Source organism: Anser cygnoides, chromosome 3, assembly GCF_040182565.1.
Source record: "Anser cygnoides isolate HZ-2024a breed goose chromosome 3, Taihu_goose_T2T_genome, whole genome shotgun sequence".
NCBI classification, from domain to species: Eukaryota; Metazoa; Chordata; class Aves; order Anseriformes; family Anatidae; genus Anser; species Anser cygnoides.
Window position 1 is genome coordinate 72,163,271 of NC_089875.1, and position 22,005 is coordinate 72,185,275.

Consider the following 22,005-nt stretch of genomic DNA (forward strand, 5'->3'; position numbering starts at 1 on the left):
GTGCCAGTATGAGAAGGAGAAAGAAAGCCACGGAGGCACTTGTGGTCATCAGTTGCTGCTGAGACTGAGACTTTAAAGCTTCACTAATGAGTTCAGGAGCCATCCAGAAACTGCATGAAAGGACATTCTGCCAGAGAATTAGTTGTGCCACAAGTACACGTAGATTTTTTTTATTAAAAAATTACAGATCCATAGAGCTGCCTTGCCAGATCTGGCTATCCACAAATCCAGTGATGAACGCAAGCCAAAGCTACTCACAGGGTATGAAAGAGGAGGTGGTTGGTATTCGAGGCCAAGGATTGAAAAGTGAGAAAACTTTGTAATGCTTGCTCAGGGAATGGGTAAACTCAATTTCAGCTGCAAGGATTCAACAGCATTTTTTGAATTGAGACCAAAACCTTGAAATAATATCCATCTCCAAACCAGCGAGGCAGCGTCATGCCAGAAGCCTTATGTTACGTCTTTAGGGTGCCTCAAACTTCTTCAGAGGGACAAAGAGATTGTTTCAGTCTCTTTGCTGATGTTGTTGTTTAATAAGCATCACATTTTTGCAGTAGCACTTAAAAACCACGATCTTGGAGGAAAGCCCCAGTCTGCTACATGCCACAGAGCTCAGAATAAAAAGACGATCTCAGCTTGCAAGAACTGCCAAGCCAAATAATGCACACTACCCACACCTATTTAATCTCATCCTTTTCTGATGAGACCCCCACATATGCCATGAAGTGTGATTTATTTACAGGTTTAATTTTAAGACTGGATTAAAGATAATAATTATCTACCATAGGGTGGTAGCATAATTAAAATTTTCTTTCGCCATCAGCTTGATCTGGATTCACAAAAGTAAGAGTACTTCACAGAAGAGTACTTACTTCTCCGTAGCATGCTGGATTGACCATCTGTTCCTCCATCTTTTCTCACAGAAATCAGCAGCAAGATGAAATACTATGCAATTCAACAAGAGCTGAGCCCTGAGGAAATTGCCCAGAAGCTGAGTGAGGCTGAGGAGATGCTGAAGGAGATCAAACGCCGTAAGCCTTTCACTAATCAGAGGCAACTTGCAGCTGAGGAGAAAGTTGCAGCAGAGGACTGTAAGTTTTGAATCTGTTTTCAATTCACCCAGATGTTGATGCACAGCTGGCAGGAGCTGGGCAGCTTGGGACATAATGCTGAGCCCCTGGGGAGAACCAGGAGGTGCTGGTGGGTTGGGCAGCTGCAGACATCGCAGTTTAGGAGAATGTAAGGCCAAGTATATGAGACCTGTGTGCCCATTAGCAGACTTCTATCCTTAATTATTTACACAGGAAGTGAAAGAGATTAAATAATAATACCTGCTCCTGATGGTTTGAAGGAAAAAAAAAAAAAAAAAAAAGCTGACAAGATCAAATCTGGGAAAGAAAAGAATAGGAAAAGTATTATCTGCCAACATGAAAGGAATCCTGGTTTCTGTCCCTGAGTGTGGTTCACCACAGCCGGTCTCCTAACCCAAGCCAATATAACTCTGCTGACTTCAGGAGACTGTCAAGCATTAAACAAACGTAAGGGCTACAGCTTTTCCTTTCCCTGCCTTTCTCCACACTAGTAACAGAGCAGTGGAAAAGGGACCAGCAGTGGCATAGCTCTGATGGACACACTCAGTGAGCCCTCCACAGCAGCCAAGGGTGACACTGTTTCCAAATGTCTGCCCCAAGTCTCTCCTTGCTGCTCCCATGGCAGAACAAGCAGAAAAATGTGTTTGTGTTTCGCAAGTGTCTGTATGTCTGTGCGTACGTTTGTCTGTGCCTGCTATGGATTAATCAGTGGCCTCTGATTTTTCTCCCAGTGCTACAGAGAGTTGAAGAGTTTCATGAGAGGTACAATGACACCAGATCTCTAGTTTCTGATGCGAAGGAGCAGCTCAGTGAACACAATATGAAGCTGTCAGACCTGGAGGAGGCATTAAACCAGGCATCTGACTATGTTAAACAAACAGGGGATATAAATCAGAAAAACACAGCCAATCTTCAAGAGCATGAGGTATTATGCAGTATATTTATCATAAGTATCTGTGAATAGTTCGTGTTTGCCGGTACTTAAAAGAGTGGATTACAAACAATTGAGATTCAGGAATTACCACACACACACACAAAAAAAGGAGGTTTTTGGGCTACTCAGCAGGATGAGCTTGACACTCCAGTTCTACACAATAAGTTGAGAAGTACAAGGTGTATTACTTATTCATGGAGTCAACAATAAATGCCAGATTTTGGCACAGCATGTCCCAACTGGCCGAGGAAAAGATGGTTACTGATGCCTAAACATAGGAAGATGTATTACAGCAAAACCCAAGAAGCCTAAGATTCCAATTAGCATGGCTGCTGTAAATACGTGGTGGAAATGTTTCACCTGTTATGTACTGATTTATAATGTGACACTGGAACATATTGCCCAGAGAGGCTGTGGATGCCCCATCCCTGGAGATGTTCAAGGTCAGGTTGGATGAGGCCCTGAGCAACCTGGTCTGGTGGGAGGTGTCCCTGCCTATGGCAGAGGGGTTGGAACTGGATAATCTTTGAGGTCCCTTCCAACCCAAACCATTCTATGATGTGGAAGGACTTCATGCTCTCAGAAAGTAATTATATTCTCTTGAAATAATTATTTATAAAGACTCTGTGCTGAATTCATGCCCTGGTGACTGTTTTCATACTGTCCCATCCAAACTTTCTCCCTGGTCCTCTTTAAATGAAATGCCTCATTTTTTCAGGAAGAGCAGATGACTATCTTTACATCAGGAAGCACAAAGCCATTCTCTAATTGCTCCACAACAGATATCTTAAAACTGGGTTTCCTACTTGGTGGGTGAACTGCCTTGCTATGAGGCTACAGCAGTTTTCCCTTATGCTCTGTTCAGACAAATAGTTCCAGTCTTTTGAACAAAGCAGTCGGTCCAGAGGAGAGCTCAGATATCTTCCTCCTAGAACCCCTGTGGAAGAGGGAACATTTGCATGTGAGTGGTGGTGTTAGGTTCAGATAATATCTGGAAATTGAACTTTCAAGTCCTTCATCCCAGAAAGATATTTAATTCATCAGTCATATAGAGAGATTTTTTTGTTTGTTTGTTTGTTTTTTCCTTCCGAAAGTTTTGTGACTCTTCTTTGTTTTCTTAAGAGATGCAAAACCAGAATGTCCCACCTCAATATGTTTTCCTCGGTTATTTTTTCATCAGGGAAAAAAATGACAAAGATAACGATTCAGGACCATTTGATCTTAACTGCTTTTATTTCAATGTCTGAAATTGTTTGGACTCTGGAAGAGAGCAGTTTGGGGAACAATCCTGTGATCACAAGAATGATCGTCTGAATTCAGGCTAACCTCTGGGTTTCATAGCACCAGTGGCTGCACTTTGAGCTCTTGAAATCTGCCATGCTCAAAGTTCATGCTGATGTGGAAGGTTTACTAATTCAAAAGATAAATCAGGCACACTTGTGACTTCTTCTGTGAGGACCTTGGGAACTTTATTTATAAAGAGTCTTCTGCTTTTTCATATTTAATTATTATAATGCCAAACTGCAGATCATCTCACATTTATGAAGTGAAGCCTTAAGTATGCTGGTTGTAGCCATAATTTTTCTGTTTTTAACCACTTGGATTTTCATTATTCCTCACAGTGAAGGTGCATGCTGTATAAAATATTGTTCACATTATCTTCATTATTGACATGAAAAAGAATTCTCAAGACTGTAAATTTAAAAAATCTGCAGACAAAAAAAAAAAAAAAGTTTCCAGGCCACAATGAAAAGTCCGTGTTTAATTTGTTTCTGCTGGCAATGCACTGAGTAATGTTTCATCCCAGTAACTGCTCATGCTGTAATATAAAAAGAAATTAATTCATATAAATAAAAAAGAGTATTTCACAAGGACAAGAAAATGCAAAAGAAACATTATAATATGCAGCTATTAGGGTTATCTATGAAAAACAGACTTAATTTACCTGAAATCTACTTTATCACTTCATCTTTTGAATTAACTTTAGTAACATGACAAAAACAGTAATACTGTTCTAGCAGTTCACAAACATTTTTGGATGCTTTTTTTTTTTTTGTAGAAACAACATGATAAAATAAAAGAGCAGGTAGATGAAGTGAATGGCATTCTGCTAAGTGCCACAACTATTCTGGCAGGACCACAAAAGATCAACTCAGAGTTAAGTGAGGTAATAAAGGTAGGTGCCTTAGTGACTTGTTTAAATGGTATGTCCTGAATTTTTGAACTTTTGAAAAGTCATGTGCTTAGACCACTGAGTGAAAACCTCTAGTTTTTTATATTGCTTCAAAGAAATACTGATGAATAGTTCCCAAAAAAATGTATAAATCCTCCTGAATGGAAAGCCTTGTAATTACATTTTGCTGCCTTGGAAAAATAATATATTAGAAGTATACCTTACTGTGGGCACAGCTGACTGAAGGATTTTGCTGTAGGGTTCTCATTTCATAATGAGCAGCTGCCAAAAGGCCCAAAGGTACTCTGTTGGCAGATTCTACTTGGGAGACAGTTTAAGATCCCACATCTCAGTGTTAAAAGCAGTGATGGTCAGAATGTAAAATTTACATATAAACTTATTGTCTTATTGAAATCCTCATCTGCAACTGTAGAATCCAGTGTTATGAATGAGAAAAGGTGTTGTGGGAAATTTTTAGATTAAACTTCCCCATGGTTTTTGTTTTTTTCTATAAAAAAAATGAAAATAAAAGTGGGATTTTGCTAACTAAAAGTTTTGCCATTTTACAAAAACTTTTATTTCCATGTCTTACATTAAGATTTTGATATAGTTTAAGACAAATGAAAATTCTCCAAAAGCATTAATTTTAGCCATAGGTGCCCAAAGCAACACAAAAGCAAATACCAAAGCCATTCATTTTTCTTTGGAAAAGTAATTTGTGAAAGCAGAAAGAAGACAGCTTTCTTTAACTATAGCAATCCCAGGGTGATCAAGCAGTATGATTTTTTTTTTCTCCTGTGTTTTCTGTAAAATAAACATCATGTATCTTCCATTGTCAACAGCAATGAGTATCTTCACGCTTCACTCATTCATCCTTTTTCACTCCCCCACTTTCATCCTTTTTTTCTAGTATTTTGAGGCCACAATGATAATCTTCAAACTTACCAGCAAGGTTGTATATTGGAGAAGCGAATGCAGGTCCAACAGATCTTCCCCACAAATACTTTACATAAGGAAGGCATATGGCTAAGGCAAAGGGATGCTACTTCTCCTTGCCTGTACATACACAGAGTTAGTGGTCTGAAGGACTCCTGTAAATCAGAGTAGTCCAAGATGTCCTCCTACCATGAGGGCTATCCCTGTGCAAAGAAAGAATGTGATGAGGGCCTCTTCTCACAGCTGTGTGTGGCACAGCGTACAGCTGTATTGCTAAACTCCCTGCTCCTCTCCAGCATCACCTCCCATACAAATTGCCCCTGAGGTACAGGCACTGCTCCATGTTATTCTCCAAGGAAGCAGGTCTGGGAGGGTGGCAGCTGGCCAGGGCCAAAACAGTGCCAAGGATCAAGCACTAATAGGATGTTGTGAAAGCCAGCCCACCCTAGCACTATTTTGTTTGCTTGTATAGATATAGTTTAGAAGTCCCAAAAGCTAATGTCTGGCCTACAGTCTTACAGAGAAGAGTTTTTAAAAAAAATGGTTTCCATCTCCTAATTTAGTAAAAACCACAATGAGTGGATCTTGCAAAGTTTTGCTGTAATTATTCCACCTATTAGCAATTCACACCAAAAAGCTTCACATTGGCACCATTCTGGAGCAAACGTAAGTAATGGTAAGATATCATTCAGCTGTCTCTCTTTTATATTTCACAAATGTTTCTCCAATATATTTTCAAGGGATTTCTGGAATTTTTGCTGATTTTTATTTTCCTGCATTTGCCTTGATCCACCAACATTCATGACAGATTCTTTTCTGACCTTTACTCTCTTTTATATGCTAAGTATATAACATAAAACAAAATAAAAGCATTGTAATAATGTAGAAAGGTACAATAAAACATAATAATCAAAATATAGGTTTGATTTTTTACAATATTCACCTTCTTCCCTTCCTTATATATTTTATTCAGAATGTGTCAGGGTTCTACGCAGAAATAGATGGAGCGAAAAAGGAATTGCAAGAAAAAATAGCCAACCTGTCTCTGTTTGATGATGATTTGGTAGAAAAGGCTATGCATCATGCACACACCCTACGAGGACTTGCTGATGAGCTGGACCGGTAAAATTTAACTTCAGCAGACTCTGTTCATACAAGTGCTACTGATTGAACAGCTGAATGAACTTAGAGACAGGCAGAAACACCAAGACATTAGATATGCTGTCTGTAAATAGGCATTAAACAAATCACTGGGAGCTCATGTATGGGAGGAACTGTCATAGTCTGGAGGGAACAGCTGAAATTGAGCAAAGCAAAATCTATTCATCTTGTCAAAGAATAAACATATATCTCGCGTGATATTATTCTCTTTCTAATTTGGCACATTCCCCCCTTCCCATAGCTAGAGAATAGGAAAAGTAATATAATACGGGGAAATTAAATGGGGTTTGCAGAAACAGCTTGTGTCAATAAGTTATGTTACATTACCTTTTTGCAGTGTGGGCCAAAACAAATGGGATTTGTGATAATTTTTGTTTGAGAACTGGTTTACAGATGGAGTAGTTCTGAAAGAGTGAATCGTACCCCAATGAAACTAGCCCCCTGCAACACCAAACATTTACTGCAAGGCCCCCTATTTTGCTGAAAAATAGCAAACACATAAACTTTCCTTCAATTTACTAAAAAGTCAGCTCTAGGCAGATTTGAAAGATGAGTTTATCTGCAACTGGTACTACACATGAAAAAAATCACTGTTGCAAATGATTTGTTATAGAAAATGCCTCACCAAATTCTACCTTAAGTAACATCATAGACATATGTTTTTGGAAGATAAACTAATAACTACTAATCAAGTGTATTATCTAAATACCAGTTGTTTCTTAATATTAGTATGCACTAGATGGGAGATTAAAACAGAGAAAAAATAACAGATGGTTTTCTTTTATAAAACTGCATAAAGCTGACATCTGAAACTGTTGTTCTATAATGCTACACAAACTACAGACAACCTAAAAAACAAACAATATGTTCAGTCTGAGATCGGCTAGCTGGGGGTAGCAGAATCACTTGAAAGAAAATACCCCATATGGCTAGCCTTCATCCCTCGCTACAATAATTTAAACATGACTACCAACTCCAACACATTCAGAATTTAATAGAAAGCAAGCAGAAATCATTACAAAATATCCAGATGGAAATGTGCTGACTCTTTTATTTGTTGAGAAGATTGTCCTGCAGTAAAACTTTAATCCTTTAAAACTTTTAGCCTGTCTTCAAATCTTTTTTTTTTTAAGGGTTTGTTTTACAAGCCCATTAGGCTTTTATTTGGTAGAGGTTCTTCTTTTGTCTTGAGGGAATATAGCAGGAAATTCTTGCAACAGTTGTGGAAACTGGAAAATTAATAAGTCCTCAGTGTGCAAATACTTTGAAGTGAGTACACACACTTACATATAAACATATATCTAATATATAGTATATATATAATATAATATATATAATAATGTATATTATATAATAATACAATATATATTATATATACCCTAATTCTGTTTATCAGAAGAATATTAAAAATTAAAGTTACTAGCAGTTGAAGGTTGAGTCCTAAACCATCTGCTGTTTTAATCTCCCCTGAAGACCAGTTGCAACCTAAAATACAAATAAAGCTCTACCATGCTAGCAAGGATATATTGTGTTTCTTAAATTTAACTTTTTGCAAAATTTCATGACAAATGGGCAATTCTATATCTGCTCTTCCCCTTTTCCCACTTACTTTTGGAAAATACAAACAGCCTGGTGATACAGCTCTCCTGATCACTGGCACACATAGCTCTTTCTATTCACAGCCAGAAGTTATCCGTGTAGAAGGACAGCTGATGGATCTGTTATTCTTTCAATTAATGGAATATCTAATCTAGATTTAAAATAAATAAATAAATAAATAATAAAAGCTCAGATGTTACTTGTTGTTGCTCACAAAGACATTAAGGACAAAATTCCCAAAGTTAAACCCCTGGGAAGTACCTTCTATTCACATAGTTTTTTCCTGCTTTAGTTTGGCATAGATAGTCATACCCAATGAAGAGAATACGGCTCAGGCCAAGAGTACTTAAGTGCACAATTATGTAGTCAGAATTCACAGAATATTAAGAAAGCTACTCAATTTGAAACTAATTCGATTTACTTTGGTTTCTTCCTCCTTTTACTGTCTTTTTAACAGGAATTTACATGGTGTTGACACAAATGGGTTGGTACAAAGGGCAATAAATGCTTCAAATGTGTATGAAAATATTGCCAGTTACATTGAAGAAGCTAATAAAGCCGCATTGCTGGCACTGAACACAACAAACCGGGTCAATGATGTAAGTAGTTTTCATAATATCAGCTTTTACTTTGCAATACAGCAGGGGTTTTGGATACTTAAGTATGAAGAAAAAACAAGATCTGGCTTCACTATCAGCCTCAAAGTTCTCCCTGCCCATTTTGCTTCATATACTATTTCCTGAATTAAATACGAGGTTGTTAATTATTCTGCCAACCTAAATTTCCCTGTTATTTGAAAAGATGCAATAGGTCCTTCCTGTCCTTAAGTACAGGGAGATGCTTCTTTGTGCTGTTCACACAAACTGAGGCACTCCTGTGAAAGTCCAGACAACTCCCTGGCCATGTAGGAACCCAGAGCTGGAATTCAGCGCTTGAGTCCTCCTACTCCACACAGCACCATGTGGCAGGAAAGGTGGTCAATACACCTAAGAGGAGCATCACTATTTCTTATTGAAAATTAAAATGAGGCAAAGAGCTCACTGGCATACTCACTGATGTGATAAGGATGCTAATTTTGTCTCTGGCAAATATTTTGTGTGCATTTGTGTATGTATATCATTTTAAAAGACTTTAAAAGTAGCAATTCATTAGTGGGATAGAAAGAGGAATCAGTTGGATTGACCCCTAAGGCGCTCTGGGCTGTCCAGACCTCTGCTTACAGCGTGCTACTGGGGACCAGAAACAGCCCCCCATGCAGCACGTGTGTTCATCACCCATCAAAGGCAACAGTTGAAACAAACAGTCACAGTGCCCAACTTACGTGCAGCTTGAATACCAATTTGGTCAGATTGGAGTTGATAAACTAAGAGGACTCCTGTGCTTTCTGCATCTTTGTTATTCAGTATTGCTGTCTGGAAAGCACGCATTTCTCTGAACTTTTATTGCAGTCTACAGAAAAATTGCTTTTAAACGTCTTTTTCTATTCCAGCTGCCAATCTTAAAATGTTAACAATGAAAATGAAACCACTGTGATTTTGCAATTGCGTTTATATCAAGTAATATGTTACCTACAATTAAACACAATAAAAAGGAAACATTTGGTGAGCATTATTATGACTTTATTTTTTGGAACATACTTGCAGGCTGCAGTTGGAATTGATACTCAGATCATCTACCATAGAGGTAAAAGCGAAGAACTTCTCAACCGAGCCATGGAGCTACAACAGACAGCAGATGACAGTAAATATACATCCTTTCTACTTTCCCTGTCAGTTTATAAGCATGTACACTAAAAGACATTTCAGAAGCACATCACTAAGGCAGAACTATCACTGTAACACAAGTGTGTATTGATCAAAGTAATAATACAAAGTACTGAAAAGACCACAGGCACAGTTTGAGAAGTGCATGTGTTATGGTCCTGCCAAGATATTGAATATTTATTTCATTTACAAAAGAACCATTTAAGATATAACCACTATTTAAATATCTGATCCTGCAAACAGTTTTTCACATGTAAATATACTCAGACAAGTAGTTGACTGAAATCGATTCATAATAGTTTAAGTGCTCAGAAAGCTGAATTTCACCAGTGAAAGATAATAATAAATGTTAAAGGATTTTGACCTCTTTTTCACTGAAAATGAAGGAAAGTACTAAAATTACAGAACTGGCCTTTTCAATTTTTCAGGATCTTTTGAATTTCTTAAATCTTCTCTTTTTGGAGTTATTCCGGCAGTCCAGGTTAAGCAAAGAGAGATGGTACTGACTGAAATACAGGTCTCCAGATTTTTCCACAGAGCCCTGGAGCAAGCAAATAATGGCAATTCAAGGATGCTCTTGACTTTGAATTATGTGAAGTTAAGAATGCTACTATACCATATAGTAAAAGATGCCCTAGCATACTGCCAATGGTGTATTAAAGGCTAAACATACTTCTACAGGAGAAAACGTACCCTTTTAAAACGTGACTTTGATGCTATTCATCTATACCTCCTGTTTTCCCCCCCGCAGGTAATGATTTAACTGTTGCAGACACCAGCCGGCATGTTAATGGCACTCTGGCCAGAATGAATGCCCTGCGAAGCCAGCTGATGAGAGCCATCACAAAAATGCAATCAGCAGAGCCAGGTTGTAAGAGGACTTCTTTATGATTCTTTATCTTCAAATGCTTAAGAGTGTATTTTATCTTTGCATATGGCCTATGAAGTTGGTATTAAGATTTCAGTCCCAGGAATACCCAAAGGAGTTTGACTGAAACGAGCTAGTCAGTAAAGATAAAAACTTAACATACTCATGGGGAAACATTTTTCTATCTGAAATTATTAACATACTTTTTGAACCTCCTTACTACAATTACCTTCCCCCATGTAACTCTGGATCATTTCAGGGCTTGGAGAACATACAACTCTATGGACAAAAGCAATTTTGTAAATTTTCATCGACAATTCACATATACATCATGTCTGCCACATAGTGTATCTGGGAAGTAATTACTGACAGTCTTGATTGACAAAATCTCACCTTAGTTTTTCAGAAAACAGACATCAGAGAGCATACAGCAAGTATACTCAAAGGTGTTCAAAGTTTTCTTCACTAATTCTAACTAAAAAATGGCTGTTTTTTACTGCCAAGATGTTGTATTATGTAAAGTACCACAATTTCACAAATAAATTTAAAAAAAGAAAGAAAAAAAAGAAAAAATGCCAGATATGGAATAACAAAAACACTTCAGTGTTCTGGGTTTCTCTCCTTGAAAAATAACTTCCATGAAAAATATCCAACATTTGCATGCATTCTTTTAAAAAACTCAGTGAAAAACAATGCACTTTTTCACCTCTGTTCCAACATCCTTGGGCATACAATATCCATTAAAATCCAGGGATACTGAAAAATTTGAACAATCCAGAATGATGAGGAAATGAGAATTTATTAAAATTAAGAACTAATGTAACCGTGGACCAACCACAAGGAGTTTTGAATATTCCTTGTGGAAATCAAGAGAAAACCAAACTGAGGTTGGCTACCCATTCTGCAGAAGGTAAAATCCTCTTAGACTCATCTTTTTCAAAGCACTAGCAACAGCTGGTTTGAATCTTTGGCAACATTCATTTCTTTTCATTCCTTATTATTATGTAGTGGAGGCCAGACAGCGCTTGGAGCAAGCTAAGCAGAAGACTGCAGAGGCTGAGAGCACTACTGTGACAGTAAATCAGGCTACAACTCCCATGGATGAGAATGTGAGGTTGTGGTCTCAGAACCTGCAAGACTTCCAGCACAGCTCAGCTGCATACGAGAGCGCCATGCACTCAGCTGGGGATGCAGGTATGGTGGCCTGAGTTTTGCTATTCCATAGTGTTAAAAAGGAAGGGAACCATAGATTCATAGAATCACAGAATGGTTTGGGTTGGAAGGGACCTTAAAGCCCACCTAATTCCAACCCCCTGCCATGTGCAGGGACACCTCCCACTGGACCAGGTTGCCCAGGGCCCACCCAGCCTGGCCTTGAGCACCTCCAGGGATGGGGCATCCACAGCTTCTCTGGGCAACCTCTGCCAGTGCCTCACCACCCTCTGAGTGAAGGATTTCTTCCTAACATCTAATCTAACCCTACCCTCTTTTAGTTTAAAGCCATTACCCATTGACCTATCCCTAGACTCCCTGACAAAGAGTCCCTCCCTAGCTTTCCTGTAGGCCCCCTTTAGGCACTGGAAGGCCGCTGTAAGGTCTCCCTGGAGCCTTCTCTTCTCCAGGCGGAACAACCCTCAGCCTGTCTTCACAGATCTTCATATGAAGATTCTTGGGAAGATTTACACTGCACTTTCATTTCTTATAATCTTACGGAATTTTATCTATGGGGAAAAAAAAAAAAAAAAAAAAGCAGTTGCTAGAGATTCATTCTCATTTAAAACTTTTGGCTACATGGGCATTTCCAAAAATGACTTAAACACTTAAGGGCTGAAGTCTTGCTGGTTTCTAAGTCAGTTTTACCAGGGTGCCAAGGCCACACTGAAAGGTAGGCATATTGTTTAACTAATTCTCGCTATTATGATTGGCAGCTCAGCTATTATTTTTGTAACATTGGGAGGCATTTGGAAACAGGGCCCTTTTGTCCTCAGCAGTACAAACACGGAGTTGAAACTGCCCCTGATTTGAGGAGCTTGTAGTCTAAACAAAGGGGACAAAGAGGATTAGGGAGGAAATATAATATTTAAGCGGGGTGATTGCTGGAAAAGCTCGTAAACATCATATTAATTCCACTTTTATTATGAGGCGGGAGGAGGAAGGATAGAAAAAAAATGTGAGGGTTTGTTATGAAAAACACAGGGTACTGCTACAAAGGGGGCTGGCATGGGAAGTGCTCCAGTTAGACGAGGCTGTGATTCACAGCCTGGGGAGACAGATGCTGACATGCCTGGGGACAGCAGAGGGCTCTCAGATTAGCCCTGTGCATTGCCAGGAGTGGTTGACCTGGCAAGAGGAATGTCCATCAAAGCCCAAGAGGAAGTCACAAAATACGTTCAGCCAGGTGCCTACACCATCATGCCAATAACACTGCCATGGCAGAGGAAGTCTGTAAGCTGACATGCTCAAACTGTCTTTGAATAAAGCTTTAATTTCATTTTTGGAAGGGTAAGAACATGTCTTGGCTGTACAATTTGAGAAGCTTCCCTGTGTTGCCATTGTGCAGGGAATTGATGGGCTTCAGCAGAGAGGATGACGGACAGTTTGGGAAGGAATACACAAAAAGACAAAGTATCTGGAAGGGTATAGTCAAGGTTATTTCCTCCTTGACAATTTGCCTTCTATTATATTTTGTATTTTAGTACTGGGTAAGAGTAGCTTTCACCTTCATCCCAAAGACTAAAATGAAAAAAAAATAAATAAATAAATAAGAATAAATAATAATAATAATAAAGAAAAACAATATTCTTCTATGTTGAAGAATGCCATTATAAATGGCAAAAGGAAGAGATTTATGGTGATATTTTATAATAGTACTAGGAGTAATAGATGCTAGTTTGGTGCTTCCATGTCACAGTTGTGTTTCAATTTTCATACCTCCCGTTTCAAAGAGATGAAAAGCCAGTTTTTCAAGATAAAATCAGACACAGTTCCAATTCAGTTGCTGATTATTATTTTAAAGGGACATTTGAAATTTTTCTATATCCCTTTCTGAGCTTGCAATTTCTTACTTTAAGACTAAGATTGTTTTGTTTTGTTTTGTTTTCCAAATGATCATTGTAACATGGTTCATTTCAAAAGGCAGAGCAAACTTCTGTAAGTTAATTATTATACTGTGGCGTTGTGGTTTTTTTAATGTAGAATGTTTAATGAATTCTAGAATTAATGTGTTACATTAATTCGCTGTGCTTCTTTGAGGATTTGTTGAAATAATGGCACTTTAATATACAGTAAGTTTTATATGGAATATCTGAGTACTGATCCCCTACATATAAGGCCTTTCAGGTCTTAAGGGGAATAACTGGAGGATTGGGTCCTCTACCTGCCTCTCTGCTATCTTAAGAGACGACAGTAAAAATACAAGTGGAGAAAAACAAGAACAGGTGGATGCAAGTTGACAACCCCTAAAATATAACTGAAAACCCTACAAATCTGTTCTTAACCTTTGTAGTGAATCCATGTTATTAAAAATTAACTGAGAATACCAGATCTTTCTTACATGCATGCAGCTTGTGGCTAAAATCGCATTTAATTATACTCAACTAGTTATACCTATACCTAATTAAAAATGAAAAATTATGTGATGTGTAAATATCCTTCAAAGGGCACCATGTCAGTGGAATCTGATGTGACAAAACTGGATTATAATTAGGGGCATCATTTTATTTTATTTGTAATTTTTCTTTCTGGTAAAGGGCTTCTCTGCCTTTGAACACAACAAAGCAGCTGATTTCCCCTTGACCACAATCCTTCTCCCACATGTACTGGGAGACACAGCAGTGAAAGACTGGAGGTCCAGGATTCTGATTCATGACCCTGGCAGAAGTAGGCAGGAAAGCTGAAGAGTCAGGTAGTAAGTAAGTACAGTTTCGGTGCACTGCATCCTCTGCTAAGGCCCTCTAGCACAGAGCTGTTACCACAGCCTGAAAGCATCGGTGTTACTGTTCGCACACCGAGCTAACAACCATCACCTCTGCAGCTGTTGCTGCTATCTGGGTGATAACCTCAGGGAAAGATACACAGCTGAGAGCAGAGGGAAGCAACCTCTCCAGCTCCCTTAAATTGAATATGAAGAGCTCATGAGCCACAGTTTCTCTGTGCAGTTCCCAGGTCAGCCACAGATCTCCAGTGAGATGGTGAACAAATAGTCCTTCTGCTCCAGCTGCCGTGTCTGTAAGATTAGGTTTAACGTTTATCTGCCTTGAAGGAAGATGAAAAGGTTAAAATGATTAACATTTGCAAAGCTCCTCGAGGTAAGTGTTACAGAGGTACAACACCACAGCAGTAACTTGAAGTCCCATAAACAAGTTGCCACCTTTGTGCAAAGAAGGCATCTTTCCAAAAACTTTTGCAATACTAGATCATGATAAATCACTACCCTTCTGAAATCTCACACACCACAGCTAGGACTTGTTCTGAAAGTACAAGGAGATGGGCAGGCTAAAGTAAGAGTGTAAGGAGCAATTTTCCTGGTGTAAACCCAGTGTTGCAAAGAGGAAAAAAATAAAAGATGTCACTTCTTTTCTAACTGCAGTGAAGAAACTTACAGAAGTCTTCCCTGAACTCCTGGACAAACTGCACACAGTAGAGCAGAAGGCACCAGCAAACAACATTTCTTCCAGCATTCGGCGGATCAGAGAGTTAATTGCCCAAACCAGGAGTGTAGCAAGCAAGGTAAAACTTTTGGATGGGACATTGGATTACTAGTGCTAATTATCATACACTTCTTCCCAGGGGCTCCTTTTTCTAGGCTATGTTAGAAGCCTGAACCTTGACATCTCCTCCCAACAACTGGATAAACAAAGCACTGTGAAAGTCATTAAAATCTTCGCAGTTGCTATTTGCAAGCAATTAACATTACCACGGTATTCACCATGGACTATTTCTAGTGCCAGCAACTTTAGTTAAGTAATTGGCATAGTGTTAATGATCGCCACAGTAAAAGAACCATTTACAGGTAAAACTAATAGTTCATTACTCAACTGGCAATATTATTTACAAGCAATAGTAATTATGGCAACTTAATACGAGCTCTTCTGAATTGACAGCATTCCTTTTTTATTCTTTTGAATTAATTTTCTGCAGAGTAGGAGAATCTTTGGCTCATACATATTTAATAGAGAAAAATACTTTCATTTTCATACATAAATTATGAGGGATTTTTCTGTAATGAGAACACTGAGGTCAAAAATTAAAACAATATATTTGAGTTAATTCACATAAATCAAAAAAAAGCAGTCCATTATTATACGTTCACAATGCTGGAATACGCTGCCCATATAAATTACTTTAAAAAAAAAAAAAAGGGCAAAATTCACTTAGTACATGAGTGCATGTGCAGTGTTTGTTCTTCAAATGTATTTCATCACTCAGGCGTATTGTGCTTAAACTTGAAAACATTATTTCAGTTGTGTTGAAGTTCATTTTGAACTAAAATCTTTTTAAATTTGAATAGCATTTCATATATATCTCTACAACTTCAGCAGTAAACCAGGATTACTCATGAAATCCTGGCCATACTACTCTCAGAGCAAAGAAACAAATTATGGGCAGAAGTTTTAAAGTCCTGTAAGAACTGCACTATGGGTATACACAGTGATGTTGCCCTTATTCAGCTAAGCACACGCCTATGTCCCACTGAAATTTAGTTTACATTAAGAACATACTTAAGCATAGTTAAAGAGGAGCTTCAATTAATTTTAAATTTAATTTTCTACATCCTCTTTACAGTGTCTTCCACAAGTAATTGTTATAAACATACAATTTTGAATGGCACATACTTAGGTGCCAATTCCATTCCAGTAGTAAGGGAGGCGGCTGGCTAAGTGTTCTTGCACATTTACCTTAAGTAATGTCCCCAGGCAACAACAGTGTGTCTCACTTAGAATATCTGCAATGCAGGTCCAAGTTTCTATGATGTTTGGAGGCCAATCAGCAGTTGAAGTCAATCCAAAGATCAATGTGGAGGAACTGAAGTCTTTCACTTCCATGAGCTTGTACATAAAGCTTCAGAAAGACAACCAGCAACTGGCAGCATCTCCAGACAGATTCATCTTGTACCTTGGAAGCAAAAATGTAAGAGAATCGCCCATTTCATTTAAAAAAAAAAAAAAAAAAAAAAAAGTTGAAATAGGTTTGAAGTTTATTTGCCCTTGGTTTTTCCTCTCACCTTTTCTCCATGTCTCAAAATAAGAGGTGTCTACTAAAAAACTGTCATTGATTAAGTGCCAAGCTTAGAACAAGTGCTCCCAACCATCCCTGTCCTTGAAAATTCTCACCCCAAGAGCAATGAAGGTTCTCTCTAAGAGGCAAATTAGGCTGCCTATGCAGAATGCCACTGTGATGGTCACTACTGTGAGCCACGCTTGCCATCTTCACTGCCAGTATTGAGCTGTTCTGAAGCAGCTACTGATATCCATCTGGCTTTCATGGGCCACGTTTTAGCCAGTTTTATGTTGTTGAGAGCACCGGCTCCAGACCTCCAAGGCCAGAAGTCCACAAGATAAGAAGGCTGCCTTGCCTGTGACTTATGCTGCTGTTGTACATCTGTACATCTCTACTTTGAAACACCTGGAAAGGGCATATGCTCTCATGATTTACAAGTGTTGTGAAACAACAGCTCATTAAATTCTGGTTCCTGAAAGAAGAAAAATCGCATCTCACAAGCCAGGTATAATCCTGGCAAGCTGTTAGTTGAGAAAGGTAAAGCAGCATGCTTTTCTTTTTGAGCTTTTCTAAAAAGAACACTGAATCTACTGAATATAAATTAAGAGAAACCCCTCTTGGCAGAAGATTTAATTGCAGCATAGTACCTGGGCTTCAGACAGACATTTCTTCCTATTTTCTCCATATGGCATTGCACTGTAAATACCAATGAAGAGCTTCCCATTAAACATGACCAATTTACAGTCAGTAAACATCTTATTATCTTGTATTTATTTACCTGATTAAAAATGGGGAAAATATCAAGAGATTTTTTTCTACGCAGCTCTTTTGGTGAAGGAAACTAATTAGAGAGTTAAGCTCTTGTTTGTTATATTTATATAACATATATATGACACCTTATCTTTAAAGGTGTCATTTTGTCTTATATAGCCCATGCCTTACTAACATTCTGCAATAAATCTGTTTTGATGTTGTAGCTCTGACATCCTTCTCCATTGGTGTTTTAGGTTAAAAATTACATGGGTCTTGCAATTAAAAATGACAACCTTGTCTACATTTATAATCTGGGGGGGCAAGATGTGGAGATACCACTGGACTCCAAGCCAGTCAGCACCTGGCCTTCTTACTTCAGCATCATCAAAATTGAAAGGTAAACTGATAATGTACATTTTGCCAGAATCAAAAAGCTAATAGAAGAAAATCAAAAAGAAAAAGGTGGGCCAGAATTGCCCATCAGTTGCCTTAAGTGTCTGGTTCTATCCCTGCTGAAATAAAAGGAAATTCTCTTCCCTTTCAGACAGCCGGGACCCATGGGGCCTTGAGGGGGAAGGGAAAGTGTCATTTCTCTCTTTCTTTTCCCGTAGAATATCAGTCTTCTAATGAGGAAATAAAAACTCTTCCTGGAGCTAGAGGCTTGCTTGTTGATTATTTATTTTTTTTTTAAGTCTAGTGAACACAAAACTCTCTTCTCTTGCAATTCCCTTCTGCAGGATTGGAAGACATGGCAAAATACTTTTAACTGTGCCCAGTCTTAGCAGCACAGCCGAAGAAAAATTCATCAAAACAGGAGAGACCCTTGGGCATGGCTCTCTCCTGAATTTGGAACCTGAAAATACTGTTTTCTACGTTGGTGGAGTGCCTTCCGACTTCAAGGTTGGTCAGATAAATGCTCTACACTAAGACTTAAATAATACAAGTCTGTCTTGCTGGGCTTCCCTTTTAAAACAGAAATGGTTAATAAATGAAATGTCCTTATTTAGTCACTTATCATCATCTTATCTTCTAGCTTTAGCAAAAACTACTACTTTCTGTGTAGTGGTTGTGTCTTATCATCCTACTGTATCATGTCATACAGTAGAATGATCAGATTCCTACTAGCTGTCAGTAAGGTTTTCTGAAAAGTAATAATAAGAAAAAAGCTTGTTTTTTTTTTTTAAATTAAATTATATAAATTAAGGCCTAGTAGCCCAGCTCAATAGGGCAATGAGGTTTTCAAGCTACCAGTTTATTTCAATGCTAATGGATTCTTGGTACTTACAATTTTTCTTTTCCAGCTGTCACAGAAATGAAAGGTAGCACACTCTTAATATTAACATGGTGTAGCAAAATACAGTGATTTGTTTGAACTTAATTTATCACTGGTTTAAATCCAGCCTTACAATGGCATGAAGACTTGCCCATGCAAAACACACCTGAGGACTTGCATGAGGCAGGTGCTTCAGCCTGGTTCCTAGTGGACAGCACCCACCCCATCACAGTCAGCATGAGTTAGCACCTGCCTCACTTACCTGCCTCATATCGGGCCATCTTTTTGGATTTAGAAAGTGTTATGAATGATCTTGGCTATGAAAATTGACCTGTCTGACTGAAAACAAACTTTGGGAAGACTTTGAGAATGCTACCTTCTTGAAACTAACTGTAGTAGGTGCTAAAATGTCCAGCAACTGTTCCACAAGCAGCCCTCCTAACTACATAAAAACAAAGATTAATTCAATTCACTTACATACTCCTGAGCTTTCACATTGTTGTGACTACCAGATATATACCATGATTTGAATTTTAGATTACTAAACCCTGGAAATACAGTGCAAATTACCTGGGAATAGGACTGAGGAATAAATAACAGTTGCACAAACAAACAAAAAAAAAAAGTAATATGACAAATGAGCCCTCCAGGTTTGGTCCAGTGCAGATGAAAAGGAAATGAGAAAAAGGAAAAGAGAAAAATGAAGGAGAACAGGAAGGAGAATGGGAAGCAAAGGATTCAAGGCTTTATTTGTTAAGCATACGTGTCTCTTGCCCCTTTAGGAATAGGCACCTCACATTTTTGTTTATTAATATACAATCTGTTTTGCTAAAAGCTAAATGCCTTTGCATCCCTATGGTATATGTTAAAATACAAAATGTGCCACTTAACCATTAGACATCTCATGCTTAAAATAATTTAACAGAATAGTAGGGAAAAGAAAAAAAAAAAGAAAAAGAAAAAAAGATCATTTGCCAAATCACAGGTTCTGTGCTGCAGATGAGAATCTCATTTTCTCTTACAGCTCCGTATATTCTGCATTGCTGCATTACCGTTATTATTATATTGTAAGCAAAATGGAAATAATGAGAAGCCAAAGAAAAGTTACTGGCAGTGATCAGACTCTGAAGTACAAGAGGTGTTATTAATATCACACTTGTTCCACAGGGCAGAGTATTTTAATGTTAAAAGAATGATTCACTAGGTCTGCCAGCTTTATTCTTTTGTATTTTTCCCTTCACCAATGTGGCTATTTAAATTCCATTTGCAGTGACCTTTGTTAAAAAAAGGAGTTTCTCTATCCTGCTAACTGTTTAAAATAATACCTCCTGAGACTTAGACACTGGTACAATCTTTGAATCCAAGTACCCTGGGTTTAAAGCATTCTTTCATTTCTCTCTCTTTCATCATGGTATGAAATTATTTTTCAGGCAGCAAAGGACATCTATACGTTAGACATGAAATATCAGTTGAGAGAGTCAAATACATCCAGCAAGGTCTGTGATTAGTCAAATCCTAACTCTTTTTCTTTTTTCCAAGTGCACTTCCTTCAAAACTGCAAGAAAAGTTCTTGCTGGCAGTTGCCTTACCTGCCCTGATGTTCTCTCTGTGAGGGCATTTACAAGCTCCATTTTCACTTACAGAGCATTATCACGATCAGTACTGCAGGGACTGTTCCAAGTAGGCAGCACCCCATTTGTCTCAAAATATGAAGAGCAAAGAGAGAAAAGTGAGGCTTTCGTGATATCCAGATAAAGCACGTGTCCTTTTACTTTTCCTCTCCCCCTGCACAGCTCCCTCCTAGCTTAGACCTCCCTGGCTTCATCGGCTGCCTGGAGCTGGCTACCCTGAACGACGATGTGATCAGCCTGTACAACTTCAGGAACGTCTACAACATTGACACCACCACATCGCCACCTTGTGCCAGGTAGGGGACAGTCCCGCCGTCGCTCCGGTTTGTAGGAAGTGCCACTCCTGGTAATTCAAACCTGATTCAGAGTGCAGATGGGAAGGGGATGCTGGGGTGTCCAGGAGGAACTTTGCCACCTTTAACTTCTAGCCACTCCTGGGCTCCCCAGCAGAGCCCATCCTCGGTTAAAGGCCACAGAGAATTCAAGTGGATTTCTGCACAAACCAGGCAAGCTTTTAATAGGAATATATGTATATTCTTATAATGAGGAGGTGTCATTACCCTGCCACTTTATGAGGATGAGCAAAGAATTTTCCTGTCCTCTACATACAGCACAGGATAAAAGCTTGATATAATGACAAGGGAGGTAGATACACCTTTAAAACTACACATTAATTTTCAGGGGAAAAAAAAAAATCCAAGAAAGAATTTGAAAGAAAAATTCATCAGTCTCACCACTTCCAGAAGCAAGTATCAGTTCAGAACAATAATTTCAAAAAAGTACTTTAATTGTAAAGTCCTTTAAATTTCCCAAAAAGAAAATGGCGATGACACTGCCAAAATTTGCTTCCCTGCATGTTTTTTGTTTTTTCATAGAAATAAGTTGGCTTTCACCCAGAGCCGAGCTGTGAGCTATTTCTTTGATGGTTCTGGCTATGCTGTGGCAAGAAACATTGAGAGAAGGGGAAGATTCAGCCAGGTGACTCGGTTTGACATCGAAGTTCGAACACCTACAGACAATGGATTGATCCTGCTGATGGTTAACGGGGTGAGTACCAAATTCTGCTGGTACCCTTTAGCCATGAGCACCATAAGTTCTCCAGTAGTTACAACATCATGTGAAATCCCAAATATTTATGTCCTTATGTTTAACTTCTGGAAAGAGGAAATACGTTGTGTTCATCTGGTGCATATATGCATTAGGAGAAGAGCTGGATTCTGCTCTAATCCAGAGGCATCTGGGACTTCAGGGTGGTTATACTGCTGTGGTGACACTCTGAGAGAAACTGCAGTTAAGACCAGTATTGCATCTTTGTTTAAATGTGAATGCACAGCCAAATCTATAGGAAATTTCTGTGAAATAGCTCCTATAAAGCAGTGACTTCATGGTAGCTGCCACTTTATAGCTGTGACTCAGGGAGTACTACAGTTAAACAGTTATTCAAGTTACTGAAAAGAGAAAGAAACCCAAATAAAAAGGCTAGATCCAAATGTCACCAGCTTTTCAGACATTTGATGGTGATACAAACTCAGAAATGGTTTAAAGAAAGAAGATGTCATATGCAAATATCCTCTGAAGACAAACTCAGACTATTTTTTTTTTTT

At 38.5% G+C, this 22,005-nt stretch overlaps 1 protein-coding gene across 2 annotated transcripts in view; it reads left to right on the forward strand.

The window, feature by feature from the left end:
- The window catches only part of LAMA4 (laminin subunit alpha 4), a 97,221-nt gene that overhangs the window by 51,413 nt on the left and 23,803 nt on the right, over positions 1-22,005 (forward strand). Inside the window, exons 10-23 of one of the 2 annotated variants that reach the window (XM_048081100.2) lie at positions 924-1,091; positions 1,823-2,016; positions 4,085-4,201; positions 6,108-6,256; positions 8,352-8,493; positions 9,538-9,634; positions 10,409-10,528; positions 11,534-11,719; positions 15,114-15,253; positions 16,481-16,654; positions 17,752-17,894; positions 18,235-18,397; positions 20,564-20,697; positions 21,277-21,448. In XM_048081100.2, coding sequence (XP_047937057.2) covers positions 924-1,091; positions 1,823-2,016; positions 4,085-4,201; positions 6,108-6,256; positions 8,352-8,493; positions 9,538-9,634; positions 10,409-10,528; positions 11,534-11,719; positions 15,114-15,253; positions 16,481-16,654; positions 17,752-17,894; positions 18,235-18,397; positions 20,564-20,697; positions 21,277-21,448 — 2,099 coding nt within the window. The remainder of the gene's footprint in view (positions 1-923; positions 1,092-1,822; positions 2,017-4,084; positions 4,202-6,107; positions 6,257-8,351; positions 8,494-9,537; positions 9,635-10,408; positions 10,529-11,533; positions 11,720-15,113; positions 15,254-16,480; positions 16,655-17,751; positions 17,895-18,234; positions 18,398-20,563; positions 20,698-21,276; positions 21,449-22,005) is intronic. The other variant, XM_013175564.3, reaches the window with a different exon arrangement.